The sequence below is a fragment of the Aquarana catesbeiana genome, linkage group LG06 (genome assembly GCF_042186555.1).
Source record: "Aquarana catesbeiana isolate 2022-GZ linkage group LG06, ASM4218655v1, whole genome shotgun sequence".
In the NCBI taxonomy this organism is placed as follows: domain Eukaryota; kingdom Metazoa; phylum Chordata; class Amphibia; order Anura; family Ranidae; genus Aquarana; species Aquarana catesbeiana.
The window spans coordinates 153,876,033-153,892,070 of record NC_133329.1 but is presented as its reverse complement, the minus strand read 5'-3'; the positions used below and the strand labels follow the sequence as shown (position 1 = coordinate 153,892,070).

The 16,038-nt window shown below is 43.9% G+C and overlaps 1 protein-coding gene across 2 annotated transcripts in view; it reads right to left on the bottom strand.

Annotated features, from left to right (window-relative positions):
• PARN (poly(A)-specific ribonuclease) overlaps window positions 1-16,038 on the bottom strand; it is a 287,911-nt gene that overhangs the window by 207,515 nt on the left and 64,358 nt on the right. For both annotated transcript variants that reach the window (XM_073591082.1, XM_073591083.1), the window contains 3 exons: window positions 8,928-9,008; window positions 8,766-8,822; window positions 317-394 (listed from right to left, as the gene is read on the bottom strand). In XM_073591082.1, the coding sequence (XP_073447183.1) occupies window positions 317-394; window positions 8,766-8,822; window positions 8,928-9,008 (216 nt within the window). The remainder of the gene's footprint in view (window positions 1-316; window positions 395-8,765; window positions 8,823-8,927; window positions 9,009-16,038) is intronic.

The window sequence follows — 16,038 nt, the reverse complement described above, 5'->3', positions numbered from 1 at the left end:
GGGGTTAAAACCGCACCGCTAGCGGGCGAATACCGCGGTAAAAGCGCTAAAAATAGCACTGTTTTACCGCCGATGCCCCCTACCGCCCCAGTGTGAAAGGGGCCTAAGGGCAAAGTCTCTAATGGACACCGTGGCAGCAGTATATGCATTGCAGGAGTTTGAATTCTCTCCCACTGTATGCAAGATTTACCTGAACCTGCAGTTGATTTTTTTCTTGTAATAAAAGGAAATCAATGCTTTTAATGCAATAGATCTAATTTTGTAATTTACAAACAAAAAAATAAAAAAAGATTGAGGTCCAGAGGTATCTACTTACATCAGGTAACTGACAAAAAAACTGGTGTATTGTGTGCATAACATCCAGCAGCATATTGTGCCCAACCACAAGCTTACCCTGCAAAGAAACAAAAACAATGTTTTATTAAAGCAGTTGTAATAAAAATAAAAAATAAATGGTCCGGTTCCTTTAAAGCATGATGAATAGCATAGTGCTGTTGCAGTGCAATTGGTCTTTCTTTGATCTAAAATACCTGGTCCTTCCTGCCTGTTCCTGTGCCCCCCTTTGTAAACTGACCACAGTAACTGATCCACAACGTGGTCAGTTTACATGCCTCTCATGTTTTTTTTTTTTATATAAATCTAATCCTAAATGCATCCTCTCACAGCGCTGCTCTGTGGTCACGTGACCTCCCACCGGCTGACAGAGGGAAATTGCAACTCCTCCCGCTGCTCTCCTTAGATCAGAGAAGTAGAGTGGAGGGAGGTTACATGACCATAGCAGCGCTGTGAAAGAAGGTATATAGGAATAAAATATACATACCACACATATATACCATATTTTCTCTTTTTTTTAAATACAGTACTTCAGATCTTGCTTAAACAGAGAATACAAGTAATGATGTTATGTGAACATGCACAACCACTTTAAAATGGTTTATGCCAGCTAGTCATGAAAATTCTACATTTGAACAAATACACAAGCTACTATATGACACTTCTCTGCATCAACCTGTCGTGCAAAATCCCTATAGTTGCCTGTATGCACAAAATGTTAAGCATGTTAACATACTGCTTATTTTTGAACTGGCTCTAGGTTTCAAGGTGCATGCGCGAGGCTGATGATGGTAGACATAGCCCGATTGAGCTCTGCCACGGGACGACTCAATCCAGGCCACATCCTGAAAATCAAAAAGGAAGCTGAAAACGGCTCCGCTGCAGCCTCCGGGGACATATTTTCCCCCGGCTGGGTGGGAATATGACGATAGCGCCCGCACACGAGACATCCTCTCAAGCTGGCACTCCAGAGGCCAATCAGAAATCAGATCACTCCACAGGCAACGAGGACTGCAGTGCCACCCCAACTGCTCTCTCCACTCCCTATGATGGCATCTTGTCAGGCAGAGAGTCCCCATTCTCCATGGGATCATCAATAGACAGGGCCATGGGAGATATATTCACCCAGAACAGCCTGCAGGCCTTCCCTGGAATTGCAAGTGCTCAGCCTATTGCCCAGCAGCAAGCTTACTCTGGGGATCCTTTAATTCTTGCAAGATTTTCTGCTATGCTAGAGTAGGGTCTGGAGAAAGCTAGCAAGAAAATCACTGATGATTTGAAGCAGGCGTTCAAAGATTTGGGGACTAAAACACTTTGAAAATAAGCTGGATGATACAGTGGACAGAACAAATAAGCATACTGATTGCATATGTGATCTTAAAAGACGCTTAGAGGAGACACTGGCAAAGATTAAGGGTCTGGAGAATAGGTCCCACAGATATAACTTACGCATAAGGGGCCAACCAGAATCGATAACAGGGGTTCAGGAAGCCACTACTACACTGCTAACCACTTTATTATGAGAGCTTCCTCACCAAAAGCTGGAATTGGACCGAGCCCATAGGGATCTTACAGTTGTGCGCCTCGATGGACCTCCTAGGGACATCATTGTAAAACCGCATTTTTACAGCGTAAAAGAGCGTTCTGCAAAAAGCCAGCGAGTCATCTTCAATCCAGCCACTGGGCCACGAGGTACAAATTTTTGCAGACATCTCCCAAGCTACAATGCAAAAAAAGAGGTCCTTCAAGCCCCTGCACCAGCCTTTGCAGCAAAAGGGAGGTAAATACTGTTGGTCATTCCCCTTTCACCTTAAACCACCACAAAGTCTTACTCGTATTCAACTCGGATAGAGAAGCACTCAAAAGGTTTCATCTCAACATAGCTTCCAGCATCACCCAATTCTCAAGCTTCCTCTACATCAGGCCGGGGTCGTGGTGGTAAAGAGCGTCCAGTATCCCCATTGTGGCAACCTGCTAGAACCGCCAGAAGTCGCTCCTGAAGACAAATCAAGACCGTGATGGTTCTTCTGGGATGTTCCAATTGCAACTTTATTTTGTGGACTTTCCGACCACCACTGCTCAGGGTCCCTCGATAATAATAGTTTCCCTAGGAACAACCTCTCCTAGATTGGGTTTCAGGGTTTCTTTTTTTTTGGACTTAAACTGTTGCTTCACATAGATGCTTCTCCGAGACCAACACAGGAGGGCACTCAAGTTGCATTTTTGAAAGGGGAGCTCTCAATAAGGAGTCGATCACTAAAGCTACCTTAAAAGTCTGCTATAAGATGAAGCCATTTTTTGATCTCCTCTAGAGGGCTCTCTAGTTCTATTGTTTAATGTGAAGAACTTCTTTAATATAAATTACATTAGATTAAGGCTATCCTCTTATGTGATAGCTTTTATATGGTTTACAGTTTACAGTGAACCTTCATTTTGAGATTATGTTATAGTTGATGGCAGGCCTGGGACGTCCCGACGATTTCTACCCCTAACTCCAACACCACTTCCTCCTGCGTATTTGAGGGGGTGGCCTTGGATGCTGTAGGTCCTTTTTAGGGGCCTGGTTTGCTCATTAGACAAGTAGCTTGTTTTGGACGTTTCACAGTTCTATGCAATGATTTGCTTTAAATATTCCTCTGTCTCGGTCTCAGAGGTTCACCCATTCGTGGGAAATTCATCTTTTTGTCCTCGGTCTTTCTACTCTACATGGTTCATTCGGGAAAAGTCAATGCCTGGAGATCCTGCTAGTGGATAATGCCTTTGCTGGAGAGGCAAGATCCACGCCTCATCACACACTATGGCTGACCCATCTGCATAAAAACCTATTAGCCTTTTAAAAGGCACAATGTACAGGGCTTAAATTAACCCGTAAAGCGGCGCAAGGCCTTTATATTGCCACTCAGTAGGGGCCGAGACAGCGTTTCTTCAAGCAACTCACTTTCCATCTTCCTACAAACCCCACTAGGTCCATAAACTATACCCAAACTAATTTTTCGCAAACACTTTGGACGAAAAACGGGGGGTAGCAGTATGAAAAATCACTAAGGGAGTAGCTTTTTCCCCTTCTCAGACTGTATCTGACCCGGAAGGGCACTTGTTTGTCAAGGGGGACCCTGGAGGACACTTTGGTTACTCTTCTCACCTATTCTGCCCCCAATAAAGACCAGCTGACCTTTTTGCAAGCGTTATTTCTAAAAATGTCCCCCCATTTCGAGGGGTACGCTCTTGATGGGGGGGGGGGGGGGATTCAAACATCCCCTTGGACTCCTCGAGGCAAGACGCGCCTACCAGGTTCTCAAATCTTGAAGCCCACTAAATGGAGCACGAAATTGCTACATGACCAAGATTTTGTGGACGTCTGGAGAGAATGTAACTCTTCTAAACGCGACTACACCTTTTTCTCCCATGTTCATTTGACTTCATGGATAGACCATATCTTCACATCTGCCTCATTCCTACCCATCTGCACTGTCTCCAAGATCCTGGAGACCCCGTGATCTAACAATTCTCCAGTAGTGGCCCGTTTATCTTCGCTGCTAAGCCCCACGGCCTCTTATACCTGGCGACTAAACGAGTACCATCTTAACAATCCAGCGACCCTGCCTCAACATTGAGCTGGCGCTGAAGGAATACTTCTCCCTGAATGACCCAGATCAAACCTCCCCAATGTGTAATCGGGCCACACTCAAGGCAACAATCGGAGGGGGATTCCGATTCAGATAGCCGCTAGATATAAAAAGACATTATAATGATTTGTTAAAACAAAAAAAAGACAAATTAGCTGCCCTACTCAAAGAACACCAAGCCCTCACCTAGACTAGTCGGATCGAGTCAGCTTGTATTGAACTGAATGTTTGCCTCACTACCAAGGCAGAAAACTTACTGCGCTGGGCCAGATTCTATTCACAAAACAGATAAACCAGGTAAACTCGTAGTGACTAAAATTGCCCCCCACCCCACACCCATCTCCGCACATCCCTAGAATTAGGATGGTATACTTACCCAAAATCCTACCTTTGTTCTACAGGAATTCCAATACTTCTAGGAAAATTTATATAGGGCTAAGGAAGCTACTAGCCAAGTTGGATTGACAGCTTTACAGTAAACCTCCTCATCCCAAATTTAATGACAGAACATAGAGCTCTTTTGGACAAAGACATTACAGTTGAGGAAGCGCTGACAGCCATTAAACAGGCTCCAATGGGCAAAAGCACTGGGCCAAAATATCAAAATTTACCAATTTTAGCTCCCCCTGACAATGCTTTAGAGCCATATAAAAAAAAAAAAAAAAAAAAAAAAAAAAAAAAAAAAAAAAAAAGAGGGGCCCAACAGACGAGGATTCTAATAGAGCTTTTATAACCCTGATCCCCAAACCTCACAAAGACCATGGCGAAGTGGACAACTACCGCCCAATCTCTAGTCAATACTTCCTTTTCCAGGGCCTGGTCCTAAATTTATAGTTTCGTTACACTCCCTATATAGCTCCCCTACAGCCCAGATTGTATTGTGCGGTCACAAATCAGACCCATTCCCTATCTTTTCGGGCACTCAAAAGGGATGCCCTCTATCCCCCCTTCTGTTCGTTGCAGCCATTGAAAAAAGTAGCAATAGCCATCCACCAGCATTCAGGGTTTAGAGAGGTGGTAGGAGCCACAAGCGCGCAGATTTACTGTTATTCAATACCTCCCCACATACCACTCTGCCGAATTTGCTGTCCCTTTTGGATCGCTTTGGGAAAATCTTGGGTTTGTTAGTAAACAGATAAAATCAGAGGCCATGAATGTTAACCTGCCAGAGTGGATACTGTAGAGTCTATATCCCTTGCGTAACTAAGAGAAAATCTAACTCCTAACATTTCATCACTCTAAAAAGGCAAACTACCCGCCATTATTCACTAAACTTTTGGAGGATGTGTAAGCATGGTCTGATGTGAGCTTGTCTTGGATGGGGAGAATATTCTCAAAGATGACAGTCCTACCCAGGATATTGTACCATTTCAGAACTTTGCCCATCCAGGTTCCCATTAACGCAACACTGCAATTTCAATCAAAAATCTTCGGGTATATCTGGGGTACTAAGGTTAGAAGAAAAAACAACCCAGGATGTATGATTCTAAGGAAATAGGAGGTTTGGGAATGCCAGACTTTAGGAATGATTGTATAGTTGCACAACTAAGCTGTATCAACTGCATAGCAGACATATGTCAGACTGGATGTCCTTAAAGGACCAAGCTTGTTCCCCGCTTGCAATTGGACCCGGTGCTTTGGACTCCCTTGCGATAGCGTAAAGGTATATTAAGCCCTATGCTTTTCCACTCTATTAGTCTATGGGATATGGGTTGTAGGAGATGGACCTTAAGTTTGCCATACACCAGCGGCTCCTTTGACAATCCCTTTGTTTCCACCAGGATTCCAGGCCTTGACTGGTAGTTAAACAAGGGTCTATACCACATTGGGGACTATACTGAGCATTGAGGGTTACATCATCTATCACACTTCGTTAAACGGTCTGGAGATGCCCCACTCGGAAACTTCCATCCACAGCAAATCTATAAATTTTCCTAAATCTCCACAGCAATCCAGCCCAGACCTAGCAGCACACACCACGTTTGAAAATAAATGCATGCAGGAGGTCTCTGAAGGGGGGGCAACTCCACGCTATTTAAGCTATTATCCAACGCTACTGTCAGGTTGAATTATCAGTTAGCCTGTGAGAAGGACCTAGCCATATCTCATGAGATGGAGGACTGGCACAAATTGAGCACACGGAATCACAAAGGCGTTTTAAAACGTGACTTTGGCTGAGGCTAGCTACAAAGTGCATGCTAGATGGTGCCTAGTACGATTACACCTCTCGAAGAGGTTTCCAGGCCTCCTGCTTTAGAGGATGTGGTCAGATAGGCACGCCTTTACATGCATGGTGGACTTATCCTAAAGTGCACCTATTGTTTCAGTCAAGTCAATTAATACAATTAAAGATGCGAGTATTGCCCTACTGAATAAACTAGTTGAAAATGTCCCAAGGCACCACAGGCCTTAATACATTTCATGTTCCTGGCAGCCAAAAAGGCTATTGCAACCGCCTAGAAAAGTCCAGTAATAGACATAGCCCTAATGAAGAATAAACCAACTTGGATAATGCCAAAATGAAAAAAATGGTTGGTGTCTTGCGAGACAAACAACGTCTTTTAGACAAAATATGGTCTCCTTGGCTTGTCTACTTGCAAGTTCCAGACATAAGGGCTGATTCCAGGAACGTATGGCATTAGACTCCCGGACGGACTCGCTTCCTTTTCTCCTCTTTTCTCACTTTTTTCCATCCCATTTTACCCCTTACTCTTTATTGTTCACAAACGATCAGTAGTGGGAGTCACATTACCCATAAGCGAATGCATTTTGTTCTGTCAATGGAGAGAGTAACTGTAGTCTACAAACATAAGATAAAAGGTTGTTTGAAGAATATTTCATGAAGGTTTTGCGTTATTTGTTTAAACCTTTTGAATTATGTGTGTACGACGGAAGGACCTGTAGTGGTACCCTAGATTCCACCCATTGGGGGGGGGGGGGTTGGAGGTGTCTCCTGGATTTCCTTAATGCAACCACTCACGTAATGTTTGGTTCTCATGTTGGTTCTTGAGCCTATATCAGCCACCAAGGTTAACCTGCCTTATTCGCGAAGCCTCGATTATGTTTGTTTCTCTGTCTTGTGCCACACAAAATACACCAAGAATAGCTGATTAGCAGGAAAAGCCAGTGGGGAATCACAAGAACCTGAAAGCTTGTGTATTTGTCTCACACGTTAATCACTGGCACAGATAAATGTACCCGAGTGATAAAACTTTAGTAATATTTTAAAAGAAAAAAAAAAAAAAAAAAAAAAAAAAAGAAGAAGAAGGGCAACCAAGTTAATGCGATAAGGAACTAAATGTATGGTTTAATGTATGTAGCAGCAATTCTCAATTCCCAAGGTGCTCCTCAGATATTTTGGTTCTAATTTTGCCCTCATTTGTCTGGGCTTGTATGGATCACATGAGTGCAACTCGTTTTGCAATCCTGTGACCCGTTTTTAGCAGAGAGCAGACTCTTGAGGTCACGGATATCAGTCCAGACACCACATCAACCTGACAATGGGAGTCTGGATCCACCAAGTGGCTGGCCTGACACCCAGCTCAGCCTCTCAGCAAGGCGATGAGAGCCTGAAATGGCCCGATCCACTCCCCTCCCCAGCTTAGCACACCAATGAGCGCAGAGGGAGAAGAGCAGAGAGCTGTGACTGACAGTCTGCAGCTCTCTGCTCAAGGAGCTGTGAAAACCAAGTGCTCAGCAATATTCAAATGCTTGGTTTTCAGTGTAGAGGCGCCGGGGGGGAAAGAAGCAGCATCGAGTATGACAAAGAAAAAAAAAAAAAAAAAAAAAACACACACACTTTAGGATCTTGAGGAGGTGGTTGAATCGAGATCACCATTTTAACGTGCAGCTAAAGCCGACAGAAGCCAAGTAAAAATGCAGACCAAAGGTGCTGACGATAGGCCAAAAAGCAGGATCACAAACTTGGGACAGTGAACAAGATAGAGTAAATTAGAAATATTGTAACCGCAAAGTGGTTAGGCAAGCGACAGGCTTAGGGTGAAATGCAAGGCGCCATGTACTCTCAGAAACCTGGACAGATGGTAGAATATGGGTCGGGTGGGCAAAGGTTACCAAAGTCACTGTAGATGGACAGCAGGAATGGATGGATCTATGTAGCTTTTTGCAATAGAAGCAGAAGCAGGGAGATGTGTCAATTGTTTAGGACAGGAAAGAGTGCAGAGCACATGCTGGACATGCCAGCCAGAGCTTGACATCCACAATCAGCCCTATAGCGTTAATCCATGCCACAGCAGAGCTGGCAGAAAGTGAGTAATAAGGGAGCAAAGCAACATGACAATCTGGCAGCAATCCTGGTTGCCAAGTCCAACCAGCCTATTCACCAAGCAGGTCGTCAGAAACCAGTCAAGCGCAGAAGCATTGCCTGCAGCTCTGGACCTGGAAAACTCCACAGCCAACTTTTTCCAGAACAAACGCTGGAAACCAGAATCCAAACATCACATCCAGGATAGCCTCGCAACATTCAGTGCTATAGGGTGCAGATGCAAAAGTCAGGCTGAGTAGAACTATGCCAGATGGCCAACGGTCGAATGGAAATCTCCAGCAACATGCGCGTACGCAAAGTGTATTCAATATTGGGAGGAATTACAAAAACAAAAAAAAAAAAAAAACAAAAAACATTGTCTGGGAAAAACACACAGGCAGCAGTGTAACCCAAAAAAAGGTTTTAAGACTTTTTGCACTCAGTTATTGCATTTGTCCTCAATAGCTAAAGACTAGGAGTAGAGAAATGCATAAAAAGGCTATAGAACACATTTCAGCAAATTCATGCAGTTGATTACTTACAGAGGTTGAAATCGCATGAATAATTCTTGAAAACCCTACAGCATCATTAAGCTCTTCCTGCAACAGAAAAACACATTAAGAACTTTAGGTCAAAAGAAAGTATCGAATTGTGCTGTGAATATCAAAATCCCCCCAAAACACATCACAGGGCAACTGACATACCTGCTCCTTTGCTTGCTTTTCCTGCTCTTTCTTCCTTCGTTCCTCTTCATCAACTTTGCTAATAACAATGTATCTTTCCTTCTACAATGAAACAATGTTATTTAGGATACCCTAGGGTTATCACTGATAAGACATTTACAATAAAAAAACAAAAGCTGAAAGAAGCAATTACATAAAGCGGAACTAAAAAAAAAATAAAAAAAAAAACAGTACAGCCATACCAAATTTGTTGGTACCTTCATCGCCAAGTGAAACAACGCTATATTCTGCCTGACAAAAAAGTAAAGGCCAAGTTGACCTTCCTAAACAGGTTACAACCGTATTTAGGGTGTAACATGTTAAGCATGCACCCACTATCCCTCCGAAACTCACCTCGCCCCCCCCCCCCCCCAACAGCAGGCGGGGGATCCTCTCGCTGCACCCACTGTCACAATTTGAAGATAGCCTGGCCATTCCACCCACACAGCTGCATAATTTATTCACAGATTCTGGGGAATTCAGACTTCAAGTACCGTCATCCACAGCAGTTGGCGGTTTGTACTTCTCTATGAACTGAGAGCACTCTACCATTTTATTGTTTTTTTCTGCTCACAACTGCCTGCCCATATCGGAGGCACAGACAAAATGGCTATCCTGAGAGTCTTTACCTACAAAGAATGTGCTTTTTTTTTTTTAATTTGGCATGTAAAGCAAAGAAAAGTGAGAAAAGATTTAAATAAATGGATCAGTGATATTTCAGGATAAAAGTTGTTCTCCAAATTAGTAACACATGGCTTTGATCATGTAATTAGTCAGTCTACTTAAAATAGGGAAGAGTAGTCACTCGGCTGTTTGGCATCATCATGTGCACCACACTGCACACCAGAGAAAACAATGGAGAGATTTGTCTGAGAACATGAGAAAGTAAAGGCTGAAAGACCACCTCCGAGAAACCTAATGTTTCTGTGACTACAGCTACAAATACCACAAAGTTTAAGGTCCATGGGGGAGTAGTCAACCACACTGAATGTGGCCACATTATACTTACCTACATTTAGTCTGGTCATGTGATCCACAGCTCCGCCTCCCCCGTGTCAGTCAGTAGCAGCTACAGGGGAAAGGTTAGACTAAGGCTGCTTGGACATGAGGCCCTATGAGTGACATCACAGCTCCTGGAACTCCAAACCATTGCAGAGTGCTCCCTTCCGCAGCTGCTTGCTGACACAGGGGACATTGTAAATGGACTAAAAAGAAGTATACACGTCTTTTTTTTAAACAGGTAGGGCAAGATAGGTAGGATGGGGAGGGAGCATTTTTAAGACTAGTTTTAGACTCCAATCCTAACTTTATTGGGGGGGGGGGGGGGGGGTGTTATTTTTCTCCCGCAACTTTGAAGTCAGATCAAAGTTGCACTACTTTTGGTCCAGGAACCTTCTTCCAAGTTTGAGCAACTCAAGTCACACAGATTAGAATGATTCTATTGCACTGAATGAGGTCTGACTTCTGATGCAGCAAGTGCTCCAAAGTCCGAGCAATTGTCGCATCAGTGTGAATCAGGCCTTAAAGGGGTTGTAAAGGCAGTGCTCAAAATCACTGCTAGAATAAAATGTACTATAGTGTCTTTTTATTCTTCTAAAGAAATTTTCTCTACTCGCTAAAGAGCAGTCACGTGGCCACCCACTGGTCTCTCAGATGCATACACTACAGAGGGACAGGCCGAGATCTCCCTCTGACATCTGCCGGGCAGTCATGTGACTGCTGATGGATGAGGTGAAAAGGCTTTTAGAAGGATAAAAAAAAAAAAAACACACACACACAGAAGCTGACAGGGACAGAGGAAGGGGGAGAGGGGGAGAGACTGCTGCGGGCTGATGGAGGCACGTTAACTGACCACAGTAATCAAGGCTCAGCAGCCATGATTACCATGGTCAGGACACACAGCAACTGGCAGGATCAGTTTTTTTTTTTTTTTTTTTACAGTTTAGAAAAAGGGAAACCTTTTTTAGGGTAACAAATGCTTTAAGATTCTGTGTTTAATGTGAGATGCTTCGAATACATTCTAACAGGATCAGACATTCTATGGACGTTCTTAGTAAACTATCCTAAATGGTCTAAAACCGCTTCAGATGCATCAGGCTCAATTCACAAACTCCTATCTTTTTCATAGCACCAGAGTTTGTTCATAGATACAAAACACTTTAATCTTTCCTACTTTTTAAGTGGCAATTATAACATTCAGCATCATTTTGAAAACATACACACTATATATTCAGGTCCATAAATATTGGGACATTGACAATTCTAATCTTTTTGGCTCTATACACAATAGATTGAAAATAAAACAAACAAGATATGCTTTAACTGCAGACTTTCAGCTTTAATTTGAGGGTATTTACATCCAAATCGGGTGAACGGTGTAGGAATTACAACAGTTTGTATATGTGCCTCCCACTTTTTAAGGGACCAAAAGTAATGGGACAGATTAACAATCATCCAAACTTTCACTTTTTAATACTTGGTAACAAATCCTTTGCAGTCAATTACAGCCTGAAGTCTGGAACGCATAGACATAACCAGACGCTGGGTTTCATCCCTGGTGATGCTCTGCCAGGCCTCTACTGCAACTGTCTTCAGTTCCTGCTTGTTATTGGGGCATTTTCCCTTCAGTTTTGTCTTTAGCAAGTGAAATGCAAGTGAAATGCATGCTCAACCAGATTTAGGTCAGGTGATTGACTTGGCCATTGCATAACATTCCACTTCTTTCCCTTAGGCCCCTTTCACACTGGGGCGGTGGGGGCGTCGGCGGTACAACAGCGCTATTTTTAGCACTGCTGTACCGTCGTTCTTGCAGCGGTATTCGGCCGCTAGCGGTTCGGTTTTAACCCCCGCTGGTGGCCGAAAAAGGGTTAAATCCGCTCGTACAGCGCGGCTATAGCCGCGGTACTACCGCGGTATAGCCGCGCTGTCCCATTGATTTCAATGGGCAGGAGCGGTTTAGGAGCGGTGAATACACCGCTCCTTCCCCGCTCCAAAGAAGCGGCTCGCAGGACTTTTTTTACCGTCCTGCGAGCGCACCGCTTCAGTGTGAAAGCCCTCGGGCTTTCACACTGAACAAACAGCGGAGGCTGTTTAGGGGCGGTTTTCAGGCGGTATTTTTAGCGCAATACCGCCTGAAAACCGCTCCAGTGTGAAAGGGGCCTAAAACTCTTTGGTTGCTTTCACAGTATGCTTCGGGTCATTGTCCATCTGCACTGTGAAGCGCCGTCCAATGAGTTCTGAAGCATTTTGCTGAATATGAGCAGATATTGCCCGAAACACTTCAGAATTCATCCTGCTGCTTTTGTCAGCAGTCACGTCATCAATACAAGAGAACCAGTTCCATTGGCAGCCATACATGCCCACGCCATGACACTACCACCACCATGCTTCACTGATGAGGTGGTATGCTTTGGATCATGAGCAGTTCCCCTCCTTCTCCATACTCTTCCCATCACTCTGGTACAAGTTGATCTTGGTCTCATCTATCCATAGGATGTTGTTCCAGAACTGTGAAGGCTTTTTTAGATGATTGGCAAACTCTAGTCTGGACTTCCTGTTTTTGAGGCTCACCAATGGTTTACATCTTGTGGTGAACCCTCTGTATTCACTCTGGTGAAGACTTCTCTTGATTGTTGACTTTGACACACATACACCTACCTCCTGGAGAGTGTTGTTAATCTGGACAACTGTTGAAGGGTGTTTTCTTCTCCGGGGAAAGAATTCTTCAGTTATCCACCACAGTTTTCCGTGGTCTTTTGGTGTTGCTGAGCTCACCGGTGCATTCTTTTTAATGTTGTTCCAAACAGTTGATTTGGCCACACCTAATGTTGCTATCTCTCTGATGGGTTTGTTTTGTTTTTTCAGCCCAATGATGGCTTGCTTCACTGATAGAGACAGCTCTTTGGATCTCATATTGAGAGTTAACAGCAGAAGATTCCAAATGCAAATAGCACACTGCAAATGAACTCTGGACCTTCTATCTGCCCCTTATAAAAATGGGATAATGAGGGAATAATACACCCCTGGCCATGGAACAGCTGAGCAGCCAATTGTCCCCTAACTTTTGGTCCCTTAAAAAGTGGGAGGCACATATACAAACTGTTGTAATTCCTACATAGTTCACCTGATTTGGATGTAAATACCCTCAAATTAAAGCACAACTTGTTCGTTTCATTTCAAATTTACTGTGGTGGTGTACAGAGCCAAAAAAATTAGAATTGTGTCGATGTCCCAATATTTATGGACACACAACTTAGTAAGATGAAAGAATGCAAGGGAAGTCATCTCAGGAACCTAGGCCTAACTGCAGCAATCCAGGGAGAAGCCGCCTGTAGCATATAGAGCTACATCACCGCCAGCATGAAAATATTCCAGGAGCATGGCTAAGCATTTCAAGACAGTAATGCCTCTCAAGCCTTGAGGAAGAACCGCCTTGAAAAGCATAGCCCTGCTTGCTTTCACACCCCCTGGAATCTGTCATTCTTAAAAAAAAAAAATCCAACGTTGCCCAACTGGCTCTGTTGTAGTAGCAGCAGCTCTATATGCTGCAGGTGGCTTCTCCATACAGCGTGCTGGATTGCTGCAGTTCAGCCTAGGTTCCTCAGAGGACTTACCTTGGTTTTAAAGATACTCCTTTTATCTTTCTAGTTCAGAACAGAAAAAAAAAAAAAAAAAAAAAAAAAGAAAAAAAAAGGCTCTCCCCCACATATACATACTCACGAAAGCGTGTACACCCCTAAGTGAAACTGTCCAAATTGTCAATATTTTGTGAGCCACAATTGTTTTACAGCGCTGCCTTAACCCTCCTAGGCATCGAGTTCACCAGAGCTTCACAGGTTGCCACTGGAGTCCTCTTCCACTCCTCCATGATGACATCACAAAGCCGGTGGATGTTAGAGACCATGCGCTCCTTCACCTTCCGTTGAGGATGCCCCACAGATTCACAATAGGGTTTAGGTCTGGAGACATGCTTGGCCAGGCCAACACCTTTACCCTCAGCTTCTTTAGCAAGGCAGTGGTCATCTTGGAGGTGTGTTTGGGGTTGTTGGAATACTGCCCTGTAGCCCAGTCTCCGAAGGGAGGGGGATCATGCTCTGCTTAACCACTTGCCTACCAGGCCAATTCTGACATCTCTCCTACATGTAAAAATCATAATTTTTTGCTAGAAAATTACATAGAACCCCCAAACATTATATCTTTTTTTTAGCAAAGACCTTAGAGAATACAGTGGCGGTCATTGCAACATATTGCTGCGCAAATACCGTGCGAGATACATTTTTGAATGCTTTTTTTTGTGCTTTAAAAGTTAGACCAATGTTTTTGCATAATGTGAAAGATAAAGTTACGCTGAGTAAATAGATATCTAACATGTCACGCTTCAAAATTGCACACGCTCGTGGAATTCGCTACTTAAAAATCCCCTTAGGCGACGCTTTAAAATTTTTTACTGGTTACATGTTTTGAGTTACAGAGGAGGTCTAGGACCAAAATGATTGCTCTCGCTCTAACACTCGCGGCGATACCTCATGTGTGGTTTGAACACCGTTTTCATATGTGGGCGGGACTTACGTATGCATTCGCTTCTGCGTGCGAGCTCACAGGGACAGAATTTTTTTTTTATATAGTTAATTTTACTTGACAGCTTGACACTTTTAGCTTGACACTTTTTCCCAAAAAAATAAACATCCTTTGTAATAGGAATATGGCATGATAGGTGCTCTTTACAGTGAGATATGGGGTCAATAAGACCCCACATCTCACCTCTAGGCTGGGAAGCCTGAAAAAAAAAAAAAAAAAAAAAAAAAAAAAAAAAAAAAAGCTTCCCAGCCAAAGCGGCGCCTTTTTTTAATACAGAGGCTGGGCGTAACGTCATAACATCGCGCCCAGCCTCCAAACGATCATAGAGACTCCGGCGACCGTCCGGTCCACCGGAAATCTCTATTGTGAACATCCAGGGCCAGCACATCCTGTGTCCGACTCCCCGATCATAGTCGGTAAAAGCATGGGAGGGGGCGGGACGTCTCACGTAAGAACGATCAAGAGGCGGAACAGCCACTATGATACAACGTCATTTGGCTACGGCGGGCGGGAAGCAGTTAAGTATGTGACAGTACATGTCAGCATTCATGGTTCCCTCAATGAATTGTAGCTCCCCCAGTGCTGGCAGGACTCGTGCAGCCCCAGACCACAACACCTCCACCACCATGCTTGACTGTAGACCAGATACACTTGTCTTTGTACTCCTTACCTGGTTGCCTCGACACACACTTGACACCATCTGACCCAAATAAGTTTATCTTGGTCTCATCAGACCACAGGACACGGTTCCAGTAATCCATGTTCTTAGTCCGCTTGTCTTCAGCAAACCGTTTGTGGGCTCTCTTGTGCATCATCTTTAGAAGCGGCTTCCTTCCAGGACGACAGCAATGCAGACCAATTTGATGCAAAGTGCGGCGTATGGTCTGAGCACCGACAGGCTGATCCCCCCCACCACCACCACCACCACCACAACAATGCTGGCAGCACTCATACGTCCATTTCAAAATAACAACCTCTGGATGTGATGCTGAGCATGTGCACTCAACTTCTTTGGTCAACCATGGCAAGGCCTGCTCAGAGTGTCCTATTAAACCGCTGTATGGTCAGGGCCACTGTGCTCTAGCTCAGTTTCAGGGCCTTTGCAATCTTCTTACAGCCTAGGCCATCTTTATGTTGAGCAACATCCATGTTGAACTTTCAGTGACCAGTATGAGAGCGTGGGGGCAATAACACCAAATTTAACACACCTGCTCCTCATTCACACCTGAGACCTTGTAACACCAACGAGTCACATCACACCAGGGAGGGAAAATGGCTAATTGGGCCCAATTTGGAAATTTTTACTTGGGGATATACTCACTTTTGTTGCCAGTGGTTTAAACATTAATGGCTGTATTGCGTTATTGAGGGGACAGCAAATTTACACTGTTATACAAGCTGTGCACTCACTACTTTACATTGTAACAAAGTGTAATTTCTTCAGTGTTGTCACATGAAGATATAATAAAATATTTACAAAAATGTGGGGTGTACTCGCGTAAGATACTGTATCTAG